At 35.9% G+C, this 17,220-nt stretch overlaps 1 protein-coding gene across 1 annotated transcript; it reads left to right on the top strand.

The window, feature by feature from the left end:
- The first annotated feature begins 10,399 nt into the window (after window positions 1-10,399).
- On the top strand, window positions 10,400-16,316 carry LOC105043589 (NAC domain-containing protein 7). Its single transcript, XM_029264354.2, has 4 exons — window positions 10,400-10,671; window positions 14,085-14,269; window positions 14,369-14,640; window positions 15,345-16,316. The coding sequence occupies exons 2-4, from the start codon at window positions 14,110-14,112 to the stop codon at window positions 15,915-15,917; spliced, it is 1,005 nt and encodes a 334-aa protein (XP_029120187.1). The 5' UTR covers window positions 10,400-10,671; window positions 14,085-14,109; the 3' UTR covers window positions 15,918-16,316.
- The last annotated feature ends 904 nt before the right edge of the window (window positions 16,317-17,220 follow it).

Raw genomic sequence — 17,220 nt, 5'->3', positions numbered from 1 at the left:
GTGAATGATGGATTATTAATAATAAAAAGATCGATATTCATATCGATTCACACTTTATTAGTATAAATTTTATATGAACATGATACCAAAATGAGCGTATATATTAGCAACTCAAGCGAAACAAGTAATATATTTGAAGAATCTAAAGTATCGAGGTAATTGACATGTTGTATAAAAAATAACACCTAGAGCGTATATGATATACCAACCCAATTAGAGATAGATGAAAATTCAGATTTACATGAAGAGGAACCTTTTTAGCAAGAAGAAAAATATTAACCGAGCTTTTGGTTGATGAAAACTTGTAACGGTACCTTTGAATAGGATGATCGTCGTCCAACGAAGTTGAAGCTAATTTTGTATTTAATCTTGATGAGTCAGAGGCGATGATCCGTTTATAAATGATAATGAGATAGAAGACGACACATATATCGATTATTGTGATTCGGAGAAGATCTACACATCCAGGAAGATACGAATATTAATGAGTAGATCTATATTCTTTATTCAATCTTCTCTTGCAATAATAGTTTGCGATATAATTATATCATTAGAATGTTATTTGATTTTATTATTATTATTCAATATTATATTTATTTATATATCAATTATTGCAGATATGACATTAGGAGACAGACGACGATGTTTGCATTCACAGTCTACCTCGAAGGTTGAGGCACCTTCATCGATCTCCGTTGCTGCACCGTCCACTGTCAGAGGTCTTGCACTGGCAAGTCCAGTAAACAGATCCATGAGCTTCGAGTGAGACGATCCAATGTATATTATATTTTTTATATAATAAAATTGATTCTTTATTGGATCATACTAATGATTATTTTTTGTTGTTTCAGACCAGTCTCATCGTAGGAGACCGAGATCCATCAAGAACCTCGCTCTAGAGTTGGGACCGGCACCCGGACAGCATTCAGATCGAGATACCAGCCGGCTACACCAGACCTATTAGGGGATGGTGCGAGCTTTGGTAGACTGAATTGGGCATCATATGCCGCAGTTATGCCCCGTGACGCTCTTCGATTGGCGTCATGTTCTACCGACTCAGAGAGAGATTTTTACACCCACTTACAGTAAGATAAATTATATTATGAATATTTAATTTATATAGTATTCTTCTAATATTTATTATTGTAGGATGTATTCGACATCATTGATTTTGAGGAGGATCGTGTGAGAAGCGTGGACACTCATTTATCGTTGCGTTTCAAGGATTATCGCCATCACATGCATCAGCATTGGTACCGTATGGTGCAGATCATGGGGAGAGGTAGCGCAACAGTAGCCTATGACAGCATCACTATGGACGGTTGGACTGCCATATGCCGGCATTACGAAGATCTGACATATCAGGTTACACATCTAAACTTCTTCTTTTTTTTAGAGTTTACTGACTGAATCATTTATTCTTAAATTAAATTTATTATCTACTAATTTGACTGGTAATTTTATAGAGACGATGTGCCCAGAATGCCACAAATCGGTGAGACAATCATGCCGCATTATGGAGGTTCGAGATCGTTCGCTCATCACATGGAGCACATGGTAGGTAATTTTTAATTTCTAATTAGCATATAATTCTCTAGTTATTTAAAATTTTTTAAATTAATTCTCAAATTGCAGAGAGATGTTGAGAGTGGTGAGCTTTCTGTAGGATTGATATCAACCAGCGAACCTACCAGCGACGGTCAGAGGAGTGGACAACGGAGAGCTAGGAGCTCTTTGTAAGTTTTTCTAATTATTTTTTCATTCACAGTTTGATTTTTATTATAAAATTAAAATAATTATAATTTTAATTTTCAAGATCATATGACAGACATGAGATTCCAACCTATCCCTGAGGGCTCGACCGTACCTACAAATGATGAGATCTATGATCGGATGCTCGATACGAGATCCTGTTATGTTAGGGTATAGGATATGAGATCACTGCTCCCTCATCCTCCGCTCATCTAGGCTGACATCCATTCTGCGTGCGAGGTTCGACTGATGGAGGTACAGAGGCAGGCTGTCATGGATCGACAGCAGGTTGAGCAGCGAGCTTAGGAGTTGGCTGCATGCGTCGACGAGTATCACAGTTTCAGATCAAAATGATGGAGCGGATGCGCAGATGGAGTAGATGATATAGCTGATGAGGCAGCAGCAAACCGGTCCGAACTCCATCACCGATCCGAGCTCCGCGAGCGCTCTCCTTCCCCAGCTCGTTCTCCAGATGCTGATATTTGATGGTTTATTTATGTACTTTTTTTTATTTTAAATTCTTATAATTTTAATTTAATATAATAAAATAATAAAATTTATTTATCATTTATTATGTAAATTTTTTATTTTATTTTTTTAATTTATAAAAAATATTATACATATAAATTAAAAATATATATTCATAAATTATTTTTTTAAAAAAATATGATTAAATTATTAGCGACAGAATTATTTTCATGAAAGATTCATCGTCAAAAATATTTTACTAGCACAATCTAATTTTTTAATAAATAATTATTAATGACATAAATTTCATCAGAAATTATCTTATTTATGACGTAATATTTTCATCGCTAATACTATTCAATTTTATTTTTTAAATTTTTTTTATTAAATTAATAGCGATGAATATTTTCATTGCAAAAATTTTTTTACGACATAAAATTTTCATCTCAAAACTTTTAGAATTAATAGCGGAAAAATATTTTCGTCACTATTATTTTTTTATTTATTAACGACGGTATTGTTCACCGTAAATATTTTTTTTACATTAAAATTTTTTATTTTAATTTTTTAATGATGAAAAATATTCATCGTAAATATTTTTTATTAACGATGAATTTTTTTTATCGTAAAATATTATCAACGATGCGATTATTTTGTTGAATAATTAGCAATGAATATTTTATCGTAATAATATTAATGATGAAAATAAATTATTAATAATAAAAATTTTATCATAATAATCTATTTTATTATAATGATATTTAGCCTAATTTGGACCGGACTCTAAATATTCATGGGTCACCTAAGAATGGCATATTTTCTGGCTTTATTACCATAAGCCAATGATATCTCTTTCAATAAATGGCAGGAGATACTGGATATTCCTTACGAGTAGATCCACTCCTTGTTCTCTTTCCCTTTTTTTTCGGTTTGGGTTGGGGTGGGGGGGAGGTGGTGGTAAATACTCCTTGTCCTCTTTCATCGTTGTGTTTTAACTATACTCCATTCCTCTAATTGGCACTATTATATTGAAGAGGACATATAACCAAACCCAATTATGCCCTTTCTCATTCTTATTATTATCTTTAGGTGAGATTTCATAGGTTCCACAACACCCTCTCCTTCCACGCTCCTCAAAGTTGCAACGCAAAAACACTATTATGAGCCCCGTTTAAGCCGGAATGGTCCTTTTGGTGCACCTGGGGTCAAGGGTCAGAGCGGAGTTGACTATTCTGGTGTTCCGGTCAAAGGCTTGCTTGTCCCAGCTTATTAAACAAAGGGCGAAGTGTCTGAAAGTCCAGTACATTGTGTAGAGTTGTATAAAAATCTCTTCTACTCTTTCCTTTCTAAGTCTTCTGATTGGCGTTGAATGATAACCTGAGCCTATACAAGACAATATATTTGTATGGAATTTGCACTGCAAAATTAATGACTTCAGTGGGACTCCAATATCGGATTGGTACAAGATAAGATAAGACATCATCTTTTTGACGCAAAAAATACGATGATAGAAACTAGTTACCTCCAAGAATATTTTAAACATGAACAGTATTTATTTTGTTCAAATTAATAATTTATTTCTCGGCCTGTGAAAAAGTGGTTGTCAATTAATGATATTCGAGTTAGTGGAGTAAATTTTCATTGCAACGTGATACCACATTATCATTGTAACAAATCAATCAACTGTCGAAAATAGATGAATACAGAAGAATAATATGAATATTATCTATAAAAATTGATAAAATATATAAAATCGATAAAATATAAATTTTTTATTGATTTATTATAATTTGACGTGATATCATCATTTCAACGAATATTTTTTCAGTTAACGAGCACACTATGCATGATGAGCTTATCACATGAGAGATTGAAACTATACTTTGATAAAAAAAATAAATATTTGTTAGACAACCAGATTAGCTATTGTCCCATAACTAAGAAAAATTATTTACTTTAATTTTTAAGACCGTTTGAGAAATCGAGCATCTATTATTGATTGTGATCCATTAATCAATCTAAGGAGGAGTTAATAGATGGTTGAGATTTAACTGCATTATTTATTAAAATGGCATACAGCATTGCTGCATACAAATGATTTAAGGAGTATATGTTGAACTAATTTAAAAAATTGTGCGGCATGAATGACATGTACAAGTAACTTAAGATAAAAGAGTGATACATGTACAAGAAATGCCAACTTTTTCCAAACCCCTTGATTATGCGGGCTATGATATGGATGTGTATACTCTATAATGATGATATATGGCATGCCAACCTTATCAACTATCTTACTTATCTTTTGAAAGACACCACTCTTGACATGACTCAACAGGAGCAAAATAAGTTTGGGCTTTACGACTTAATTAGTTCAAGTGCGCCCTATATCTCATCATATTGGTGAAACTTCAAGTTGAAACCATGTAGTGAAATAGGATTGACGACAATTTGCCATCCTAACTGCGTTTACTAAGAGCAAAATGATGATACATATGCATAAAGATTTATGATTTACTTTTTATCTTAACATTTTGTTATTGCACCGTATGGTCAAATTTTAAATAAAATTTTATATAAATATGTATGCCCGATATAAAATATTATACGATTAAAGGAGAACCGTCACAATCTCTTTGGAGTGCATCTCAAAGCATCTCCATGGCACTAAAAACAACATATTTATTTAAAATTTTATAAAATACATAAAAATATATATATATTCAGAATTGATCCTGATATTTTTAGATTGAAGTCAAATCAAAAAAATAAAATTTTTTATTAAAAATTAATATATTTAAATATTAATTATTATTAAAAAATTAATTTATATATAATAATTTTTTATAAATATATTCATTAAGAACGTATAAAATTCATCATTAATCTATTTAATTATTTTTTATTATAATATTATAAAAAATTATTTTACATTTATTAGAACATTAATATAGGGCCCGGGATGTGTTGTCCAGATCGATCTGCTCCGAATCGATCCTATGTATATATATATTTTAATTTTATATAAATTATTAATTTAAACATGTTAATATCCTCTGACCGCGAAAGGGACTGATGGTGGAATATTTAATGTTCCTATGTCCGCAAAAAGGGTATAATCTTTTTGCCAAGGTTAAGGCACGGTCCTAAACTACAGAAGTACCTGTCCTTAATCCGCTGCCCACTCCACACATCACACAGCACTCCTGCCACAGACAATCCACGCTTAATACGAATTCAAAATCCATTTCCCATCTACAACAAGACAGAATGATTACACGTTGAGTTTTGTATGGAGAAATGGCTGTCTTATGTTCCATGAATTGAGGTCGAGAAGATTTAGTGGGATATGGTTCGGAAGTATATGTTAGAAGAAAGCTACAAGTGGGGCCCGCGGAGATCTGTAAAGATTTGTGGACAACGCGGTAGACCGTAGCGGGGGGAAGCATGATGATAGAGGATGAATGTGGTTCGTGGGGCCCGACGAGTATTGCGGAGGCCGCATCCCTTTCGCCAAGGCTGCGTGCGACCGAATACAGCCACGCGATGGCTCCATCTCAGCCTTGGGGAAGAATGACACGTGGCAGATGGGGAACCCATCATGGGGATTACGTCGGCGACGATTTGTGTGACGGGCCGACACGGACCCGCCATATGGTAAACTAGCAAGATGACAGCGGACGTGGTAACATCTTCCCTTTTATGATGTCCTTTCACTTAACCACCAAATCAGATGCACTTTGTATCTGTTTTACTTTAGGAACGTAGGGATCATTCTTTTTGGCACTATTTCAGTGATCAAGCTCAGCCTACCTTCTCAGATTATTAATTAAACATAGACAGTGCTTAAGTTCGCCAAACTCTAATAAATGATTCTGCACAATTAGGATTTGCATTTCGAAATTAAATTGTTGACTATAAAAAGAGCCTGCCATCCACGCAGGTGGCCCTTCTCCTATGAATAATTAGTTAGCATCAAGCCCTACTTCTAAGCTTGTATTTAATGTTTTTCTCACTACATAAGCTTATTTGAGGTATAACATGTCTAAGTAAGGATAAATTTGACTACACAGAGAATGAAGGTATCCACCTCAAAACATCAATAGGAGATTTTAGGATTGTAGAAAGATCGTTTAGATGGGAATATATTCATATTAATCCAACTTAAACTATATGCTGTATTTGAGTTTTGAATGCAAAATTAACCTAACAAATACTATGGTTCAAGTGTACTTATTTGTTTATACTGAATTTAGAGAATGATCGTAGCAATTTAAACAAGTTTTGTCAAGTAGTATATTTATACTATAGCTAGTTGGCTTGAGAGTTGCTTGCCTCGATATGTAATTATGGATCTAGGTTCATATCTAAAATAGAACTCTTTTTTCTTTTTCTTTCTTTTTTTCTTTTTCTGTTCGAAAAACTAAAACAAAACTCATCTTATCACTACATCCATGCACGCCTTATATTCATGAACTATATTTTTGTTGATCTATATGTCACATATTACTAAAGATGGTGAAAATGTAGGTTCTTCTGCAACATAGATAATGCATATAACATACGATCTCCATGGTTATAATACTATAGTTACCAAACCTACAGCCTAGATTTAGTTGCATGTTCATTGAATTCATTTGTTGGCACATATTCCACTAATTCTAGTTTCTAATTATAACATGGCATTCCATAGCTACTGATAGGATGGTGATGTACGGAGTAAATATTCACCTACTTAAATTATTTAGTTGACAAATCTGTTGCCTTTTGACATTTATGTCACCACCCCCCTTTAGTTTTACTAAATTTCCAACGCACCATGGAGCTAAAACCTTTGTCACACTCTTCCTAAAAGATTTACCAACTTCTAGGTCATCAAGTCAATTTGCTTGCAATTATTAGTGATGATTTATTTGGATGTTATATGACTAGTCTAATCATACAAGGACCAATGTTCACTACGTTTAACATACCATTTCAATGCAAATCAATCTCTATAATTCTCATTTTTCAATCTTGCTTTGAAGTATGCCTATATCAAATTAGATGTAAAATACCATTTTATTCTTTCATATTACACTTAGCCTAAAACATTAGACAAGTATAGTTGGGAAGCAACCACTTGGACTCAAACTAGCAATCTCTCCAATATAGAGATGCCCGAATGGGTTTGATTGATTAAACTTAGCTTAGTCCAATTTGTTATTGATTTATTTAAATCAGTAGTCACATACTCAAAAATATCTTTTAAATATTGTTTTCTTACATATTGTTGCATATGTTGCTTTTCTTTTCTTTTTTTTTTTTTTTTTTTAATCTTTTTTTTTTTTCGGTTTGAAGAATTTACCTAGTTCATTGATGGGTAAAATGTTGCTTAAGGATCGGTAGCATGTTAGTTATATGTTTTTGCATCTTATACATAGAATAGGTCAAAGCAAGATATCTTGTAGAAGTCGTACAAACCAACTTCACATAAAATATGAGAGGAGAAACTTTATAAATTACTTTATGACTTAAAATTAATTCGAGATAATCAATTTAGAAGTGATAATATGTTTTCAAATTTTAATGATATTCTTTTTTTTTTGATATAAAGAGGAGGCTCAACAAAGCCACCCAAATTTATTAAAAAAGTACAGTGAAGGTGTGAAAAAATTGCCATAGAAGAATTACAAGTTCTAAATAGGGAGATAAGTAAACAAGAAGAAACAAAGAGAACCGACAGACTACAATCTATAAATTAAATAAAAGCTACTCCGCAAAACAAGATAGCATCAGGTTGAAGTTGAAAAGTGAGAAGTGCCTGGATTTTGCAATGATGAGGAAGGTTGATGAAAGGATCTATCATCGATGTCAGCAAGAGAGCCATTGATCTTACTCTAGACTCTGTCAAACTCAGTCAGTTTCATCAAATTATAAAGCAAGGATCAATCGTGGAAATATTGAATTGATTCGGCAGCTATGTTGGAAAATTTCATGATTCAAACCAAACAATCTCACCATTTAGCTCGAGGTTGACCTGTAGGGTCATGTGGATGAATCAAACTCATGTGCATTCTAATGATTCTCTAACAAATGGCAGACTCTACACAACATGTTCAAAACCAATATCTGTTTGAACTATCCACATACAAAATATGGTTAATCTAAGAGCTTAGGTAGGAATATAAAAGCTTTATCAAAGCTTAGAATAATCAATAGCTTACATGATCTACGAAATCTAATTGTTCGTAGTGCTCAATGTTAGTGATACGACAAGGTTCAGTTCAACGTATGTTACTATATCACTTCCTGAGTATGCTTCTTGTCAACATATCGCCAAAATCGCTAAAATTAAATCTTGGAAGCGGTTATATCTACTATCAGCCCCAAATTTCGGACTGTTGCTACATTCTAAGAGTTCAGGTTAACTTCCTTGGTTCTTTGGCAAAAGTCAGCGCTTTGAGCAAGAAGATAACGTCTGCACAAATTATCGTAAATAGCAAACCAGCGCAATAATTCGATGACATAAAAGGAAATCCTTCCGAATTAGGCAAATTTCCTTCACCCGGCAGTTAATGGCATTCCAGAGAGTCTTCCGGCAGCTGATGCTGGCCATCGTCGAGATGACCGCTGCATCACGTGTGATTCTTTTGCTTTACTTTTCCACCGAAGATATACCTATTTAAATACGTACCTCCAAGATTATTTACATCTCCCAGCAGGTATACATAACAATACAATAATTATCATTATTTTATGTAGTTCTCTCTCCACGGGCACCGGCGACCCAAACGGCCCGAGAAAGAAACCGACCCCGGTCTGCGGCACGTGTCGACCGCCCATCCCACAAGCGCTGGGGAGCTGGGTCCCACGTTCTGGAAGTGGCTCCCACCGGACAACCGGCCAGCACCCAAATTGCGAGCCTAATCATCGGGTCGAGCCCACGCCGGACCGGGAGCCGCCACGTACTGCCGCTGCGTGCATCATTCCGGCCCGTGGGCCCCACCGGCCCACCCTCCTCCCACTCTCCCTTGTTCCCCCTTTTCTCCGTTCGTATTCTTCAAGCCGAGTCTTCGGCTCGAGATTTATTTAACTTGGCTTCTGTGGTTCTGTTGCCATGGATTCTTTGATTTCTATCTGGAGAAGAGTCTCCATCGGAATGCTTGGGTCGGTTGAGGGGCCCCACTAAACGAAAGCGACCCACGGCAAAGCGAAGGAATGAAATGGAATGAAGGGGGTATATTACTCATTGTTAAGAGCCAACCAACCAACCACAGCGAAGCCTATTGGTCCCCCCAGGCCACTTGTTCCTCAAAGTTTCCATAATGCCCTCAAAGCATCACCATGCTCCTCCCAGTACTAACAGCAGCTAGCTAGTGGTCGCGACCTCACGGACAGTGGCAAAGTTGGAAAGAGAACAAGGCCCTGAGCTATATTTCCGTGGAAGAAGTTTAGAGAGGCTGTTCTATTACGTCATCTCGGGGTCCTACTGTGGATAGATTTATTTGTTTTGTTATTATTTCTGAGTGCCTTTTGTCCTGGGTGGTGGAAGGGAGGGAGAGCTGAGAGAGGTGTTCAGTGTTGTGGACTCCAACTCTACACACGGGCATTTTAAGAAAGGTGGTACCCCGTTATCTGTACTCCGTTACGTTGCTTTTCATTTCTCTCTCTCTCTTGCTCTTTGGCTTGGGACAGTGAAGCTAGCGGAGGGAGGGGGGCGGGCGGGGAAGGAAAGGGGTACATTGCGTTCAATCTGGTCGCTATCTGTAGCGGGTGGAGGGGGTGGCGGTTGCGGCCAAGAAGGCCGAAGGAAAGAAAAGGGAAGGGAAGGGCTCTTTCTCTTTCTCTTTCCGGCCCTTCCGCCATTCCTCCCGGACGCGGAGCCTTTTCCCGCAATCCATCCATCCATTCCACCGTATCTCTCAGTAGCTCCGGTGACGGAGAAAAGCTAACGGAAGAAAAAGAAAGAGAAAGTTAGGAGTTTTATTAGATATATTTGTTTTTTATTATCCTGGGTGTTTGGGAGGGGCGTTATTTAACGCCAAAGCTGTTGCTTTGTCCTATTCCTCAGCCTACCCTTCCTTCGTTGCACGGGCTTTGGAGTTTGGAGTCTCCCTCTCCCTCTCCCTCTCCCTCTCCTCTCCGGCGCGCGCACGCGCCTTTCTGTCCCTCGAGGGGATACTCTCGAGGTGTTGTGGTCTTGGGATCTGATCCCTCGCGGGAGAGGTCAAGAAAAAGGAGGGAGGGAAGACGAGGAGGTACGGAGGCTCAAGTCCGGAGGGTTGTGTCGAGCGAGACGACAACGAGAGGAACAGCAAAAGCTCTCTCCAGTTTCCAACTCTTTTGAGCTGACTCGGACGATCAGGCCTTGTCTAGTCCCACGACGACCGCATTGCATTTGCATATACTAGCAACAGAGGCCTCAGAGAGTGGAGTTTTTCCATCCAAGTTGTCTCTCATCTTCTCTAACCAGTGAGCTCTCTCTCTCTCTCTCTCTCTCTCTCTCCTCTCCCCTCCCCTCCCCTCCCTCCCTCCCTCCTTTCGTCCCCCCCAAATAATTTTGCCTATGTGATTTAAAGTAGGTATGCTACTAACAGAATGAGAAGTTAGGTTAGATTTAATGTTTCATGGAATCATGGGTTTAATATATGAAGATCAACAAGAACAATCCTAATCCAAGCATTTTCTCAAAAGAAATCCTAATCCAAGCCAAGTTAATAGTTATGGTATTGTTGTTTCATGCTTATGTTGTCATGGAATCTGATCTAAGATATTTAATATACGCATGTAGTTCTTTATGTTTGCCTTTAGTTTGTGATGATGAAGCTGAACAAATATGCATAACCATCGAGATCATTTGCCTTTTTTTTTCCCTCATCGCGTTACTTATAAATGCAATTTTTCAATACTCCCTCTTTTTCACGCACACTCACACACAAACACGCGCACGCATACGCCACGCACGCACGCATACAAAAACAAAGATGAGAGACCTAAGGAACCTGGATGTAAAAGGATATTAAAAACAACATATGCCTTCCTACTAAAAGTGGTTTACATATAAATTTATTTTCCATCCGTGAACTATGTCTAACTTCAGGAAAAAAAAAGTACCATGACTAGAGACCAACGAGTTCGATGAACATGAAAACCTTTCTTCATTTTCTTTGCAAAAGTTTAGCATATATTTATTTGCTTTCTCCTATTCTGAACAACTACATGCGGAAGATAATTTAGACGTTAGGTTTAACAGTTATCCACATTTGTCCCCTTTGCTCCCTTGAAGGAGTGGAGTCTCGTTGATTATATGTTCATACGCTGTGTAGTGCGGTCTTTAATGAAGAAAAAAGAAAAGAGGGAGAAATGCATCGTCATGTTATATTCATGGGGACAGCCACATAATTACTTGGGTAGATATGCATCTAGGACGCTTTATTAGTTGTAATTATCGTAGTTCACTGAAGAAGAAGATGAGAAGTCTCTCTCTCTCCCTCTCTCTCTCTCTCTCTCTCTCACACACACACACACACACAACTGTAAGCCACCTACGAGTTAACTTGGTTAATCGTTATATCAGTAGAACAACATTTCTTTTACATTGTATATGATATATATGGCATATGGTGCTTCCATACATTTTCTTGCGAAAAAAGAAATATGTAGAAATATATCTAGTATTAGCTAATTGTATTCTTTTTAACTAATATGATTCTTTTTCTACTAAAAAAACTAATGTAGTGATCATTTCCTCTATAGCTTTAATGAAAAGCACAATAGTCAATATATATCCAATTGATGTTGTCCTGGTGAAGTAATTTTCGAGTAAGACATATACAAGGCTAGTAAAAAGTATGGAAATATTTTGTTGCCTAATTACTTGTATTTATTAATGCCATTAATTTATTCTCACTTGTAGAATTAAAAAGCAATTTGGATTAGCCTGCTGAGTAGATGCTTAATTCTCACAAGTAAAATCCCTATTTTTGGTTCAAGTCAGGAACCTTGAAGGTCATTCAAATCTTGAAATGCTTTTTTCAATGTCTAAAAAGAAGATGAAGTGTTTAATTGCTTTCAATGTATAAAATAAGGGAAATAATGAATAAAAAGAAAGGAGATAAGGGGGAAAAAGAAAATTAGTAACTGTTCCATATGCAGCGGATAGACCTATTCATTACTCTACGTTTTATTAGGAGACACTATAGCTTCCAATTATGTTTAGTTGAAATTGTTGGAAAAAATAGTCTTGCTTCTGCAACTCCAGCTATTTTTAAGTACATTCACATGGATGTTTTCCTGTACAAAAAGCTTATACCTTTGGAATAAATTCATGAATCCATGGCGGAGAAATAATAGCTAGCTTAGCTAGACATGAGTTGACAGAAGGAAACATAGTTGAAAATTTGTACATACATTTTTTTAAACATCAAGTACCATGTGTTGATATCAAACAAGGAATGAAATATTTTATCTATCTAATGATCATCCTTAGAATTTGCAAAATCCTCATTTTTTATTACTCCAGATATAGTATCCATCATAAATACACATCTCTCCTGTTGGTCAAATTTAATTATACAATTAAATTTTGTATAGACTAGTTAATTCTTTTTTTAGTAAAATTCAAATGAAATCTTTGTCACCTAGTTGGAGAAGTCCGTTGTTTTAAAGCTTAGTCACCTAATAAAATTATGCCTCATTCATTCATCGTCTTATTAATTAAATATCCAGAGGGAAGTCAAATCCTCCTTCTAAGTTCTAACTCAAAATGAAACGAAGAATCACGATGTGTTTGTTGTCATTTCTTATATAACCAAGTATCATATATGTCTATCTTATGACAAAATTTCCTTCACTTTATAGAGCATGCTTCTGTACATATAATTGTGTGCCATTTATTAGTATTATTTTAATATATTAAAATATAATAGCATTGGTAATGTAATATGCTTAAGCATTATACGATACCTACATAAAGCCTCCGGACAAGCTTTATATGAACTTGGAGGAGTGACATGTAAACAATTTTTTTTTTTTTTTTTTTTTTGGAGAAAAGATTAGGAAACCTATGGACATATATATCTTATAGAGGACTTTGTTTTTTAAAAAATATGTTCATCGATCATCATTGCCTTTTTTCTTTGGTGGGAATGATCGTCAGTCAAGCAGAACATTCTTACACAAATTTCAGTAACCAACTGCATGCATTTTGCACACCACAAAACAAAGAAAAAGGCAATTGACATTGCATTTATGTCATAATTTGTTCATATCCATTATCAACAAGCGTATTATATATATATGTACTTCCATGGGGCTGTGAACCTTCTTTCTACCATAAGCTTTCTCGAACTCTTTTAAGTCAGGCCATCACAAGATTGTCAAGTATGTTATAACCTTTAAATGATGCACACTGGCAGCCGCATTATCAGTGATTTCTTCAGTCTGATAGCTGGAATGCCAGAAAGTTAAACTCAAGGTCAAGTACATTTGTTTGCATTACTGGACCCTCAGACTTATGGGATGCAATTAATAAATTGAATGGAATTATTATTTTTTGAAGTAAAATATAATTTCCAAATTAAAATAACTAACAAGGGAATATACTGGTATGCTAATTACATATCAACTGTTTTATTAAGTAAAAAAATATTGATGCAGATAGAACGCTTTTAATCGATTGATGATCTCCTTCTATTCTTTTTCTGCTCTCCTGTCATATGAAGTCCTTCAATTTTCTAGATATCAGAATTTTTCTTACACTAGAGTATATATCATACTCCTTAACTTGCATCATGCATCAAATTCTTCTGTGATCTTGTTGCTGCATCTCTAATGAGAATTTCAATCAACTTAAATACTGATTTTGCAATTTACATTATGTGCAGGATCTAACTACATCAATTAGAAAACATGAACACTTTCTCACATGTTCCCCCAGGATTTCGTTTCCACCCTACCGATGAAGAACTCGTGGATTACTATCTTAGAAAGAAGGTAGCATCAAGAAGGATTGAACTAGATGTCATAAAAGATGTTGACCTGTACAAAATTGAGCCATGGGACCTTCAAGGTAGCATTTTCATGGACAGCTAATGCTGGTTATATGCCATAATGATATGCTTTTACTAATATTTTAGCTTTGCACTGCCTATCTTGGCCATTTGAACAGAGAGATGTAAGATAGGAATGGAAGAGCAGAATGAGTGGTACTTTTTCAGCCATAAAGATAAGAAATATCCAACTGGAACTCGCACAAATAGAGCAACAACAGCTGGATTTTGGAAGGCAACTGGAAGGGATAAGCCAATATACTCAAAGAACAACTTGATTGGAATGAGGAAGACTCTAGTCTTTTACAAGGGTCGAGCACCAAATGGGCAGAAGTCTGACTGGATCATGCATGAGTACCGGCTTGAAACAAATGAAAATGGAACTCCCCAGGCAAGTTCAATCATTGATAGTTGATTGCCTACATATGCAGATTATATAATGCAGAGAATAGTGATACATACATATTTACTTGGGGATTGCTTCCATTGTAGTTGAAAAATAAAATCTCTAAATAAAAGTTATCTTCTTTGAAATAGAGTGTGATAAACCTCTTATATGTTTCACTATAGCATTATCCAAAAGCAATCTGAAAGTATTCCTTCTTCTTCTTCTTGTTCTTCCTGAGAGAGAGAAATCATATATCACTAAGACTTCTAAATCAAATGACAGTCTAAATAAATAACGGATATTGATATGCTTTTATGAGATATAACTTATGAGTGTTCAAGCAAACAATATCAGTTACATCAGCGCATCACTTATAAAAATATCGTAAAAAATCTTCTTAGTATAATCGCTGAATATCAGTAGCCAGATCTTCATAAAACTTCTGTTTCGTATAGATGGGTCTCTTGAGCATGCCACTGACTGCATATTTCTCCTGTTGAACCAGCAATGTAGTCTTTTCCAATGAAAATTTGTATTCCTTTGATACTGTTAGCTACCGTTATCTTGGCTCTGTATAGATGGGTCTCTCGACAATGTCCCTGACTGCATATTTCTCCGGTTGAACCAGCAGTCTTTTCCAACGAAAATATATATTCCTTTGATACTGTTAGCTACTGTTATCTTGACTCTATTATATATCTTTCCAGGAAGAGGGATGGGTGGTCTGTAGGGTGTTCAAGAAGAAAGTAACAGCCATAAGAAGAGTGAGTGAACACGAGTCGCCTTGTTGGTATGATGAACAAACTTCATTCATGCCGGATCTAGATTCTCCAAAGCGGATAGTTCCCCAGCCTGACATGGCCTACCATCAGCACCTCTATTCATGCAAACCAGACCTAGAGCTGCACCACCTCATGCCACAGGACCCATTCCATCAGCTTCCTCAGCTAGAAAGCCCCAAGCTTCCCAATTATGTCAACCATGGATGTGCTCTCCAGCCATCTTCAGTTGCGCCTGAAGATCCAATGCTGCCTGGGCACCAACTTCAGTTTATCTCAATCTATAATTGCAGTGGAAGCAATGATCTGTCAGTGGAGCAGGTGACTGATTGGAGGGTTCTTGATAAGTTTGTTGCATCTCAACTTAGCCATGATGATGTCTCCAAAGAACCTAACAACTCCAATTCAGCCCAAGTATTTCAAGTTTCTGACAAGGAAAAAGCCCCAGTAGAATACGCTTCAACATCCACCTCAAGCGGGCAAATCAATCTATGGAAGTGAAGACTGTACAGCAATGGGCTATATATACATATATACATACTGATCATAGGAAGTTGAAGTATTAAACCTACGTACAGATTATGACGCAGGTTTATGTACATAATAAACTAAAAACTGTAGCATATGGAGTTGCATCAAACCTCTGTAATATGGGTTAATATCCCCATCCTAGTTCGACAAAGAGAATTCTGCTGTTAATAATAGATGGATGGTATAGCCGGGGGTTTCGGTAACTGACTCGGCACTCCAAATGGAGGCGTCTTGCAGGCAACACAGTCTGCGTGTAATGGACTTTATTATGTAGTCCATCGTTCGGCAGTCCTGTGGGCTGCCAACATATTAATGTCTACAAAATCTGTAGATGTATTTCTCTTTACTTTTTATTTGAAATGGAATGGGATCAAGCAAGTTTTTTTTTTTTTTTTTTTCTTTTGTAATTGAAATAACTTTTGTCTAGAAATTATCTTTCTGCAGTGAAACTAGATCATTTCATTTTTTTTTTTTTTTTGTTTTCTTTTTCTTTGATGGAAGTGCCAACAAATCAGTATGTACTTAATGACATGGCCAATGTGGGTGAAACAAATTAACCTAAAAACTTATGATACATTTCTTCGCAATAATTAATGAACAGTGATATGATTGCTTGAGAATGATGATTCGTGGTATGCATATTTTGGGTGAATTATGAAAGTGTTCTGGAGTGGGAGTTTATATAAATGCACTTGAAAAGCAAAAGGGCCAAGACAGTCTAGTACAAGGTTCTAGCTTCCACTATTTATACTCACTCTTGATCAATATCTCATCTCTGAATGTGCAAGGGAAGAATCTGGTGATTTATCTTTAGATGCACAAATGTGGGCTTTTTTTGTCTGCCTAGTACATGAGCCTGATGGCCCAAAATATTTCTCAAACTTTTAAAAAGTTTACTTAGTTCTCTAACCTGAGCATCTGGAGGAAATACCAAATGCCTTCATTTTCTCAAATCTTGAATGATATGATTTTGCTCTTTATAGAATGAATGCTGATGAAGGGAGTCTTCTTGCAAGTAAGTTTCTTCCTTTTTTTTTTTTTTTTGATATACCCTTCCATTTTAATTCAGTAAGGATGCGATGACTCAAAGTGGCTGTAAAAAAGAAGCCATGAAAAAAAAATGCCCCAAATTGACAGCTTTAAGTGCAATGTTAATATGTCTGAAGGTTCAGTTGCTTGTGATCAACTCGTCTTATAATTAGCAATCCAATATAACCAACTATGAAAAACTATCTAAAAGCTATTGAACCTGAAAGAACGTTTCAATAACAGC

This window comes from Elaeis guineensis, chromosome 4 (genome assembly GCF_000442705.2).
Source record: "Elaeis guineensis isolate ETL-2024a chromosome 4, EG11, whole genome shotgun sequence".
NCBI classification, from domain to species: domain Eukaryota; kingdom Viridiplantae; phylum Streptophyta; class Magnoliopsida; order Arecales; family Arecaceae; genus Elaeis; species Elaeis guineensis.
This window is presented reverse-complemented; position numbering and strand designations above follow the sequence as displayed.

Excerpts from the sequence above, each read along its gene's own strand:
- LOC105043589 (XM_029264354.2), top strand. The coding sequence starts at position 14,110 with ATGAACACTTTCTCACATGTTCCCCCAGGATTTCGTTTCCACCCTACC. Across the intron at positions 14,270-14,368 it reads TGAGCCATGGGACCTTCAAG|AGAGATGTAAGATAGGAATG; the intron begins GTAGCATTTTCA and ends CCATTTGAACAG. Across the intron at positions 14,641-15,344 it reads ATGAAAATGGAACTCCCCAG|GAAGAGGGATGGGTGGTCTG; the intron begins GCAAGTTCAATC and ends ATATCTTTCCAG.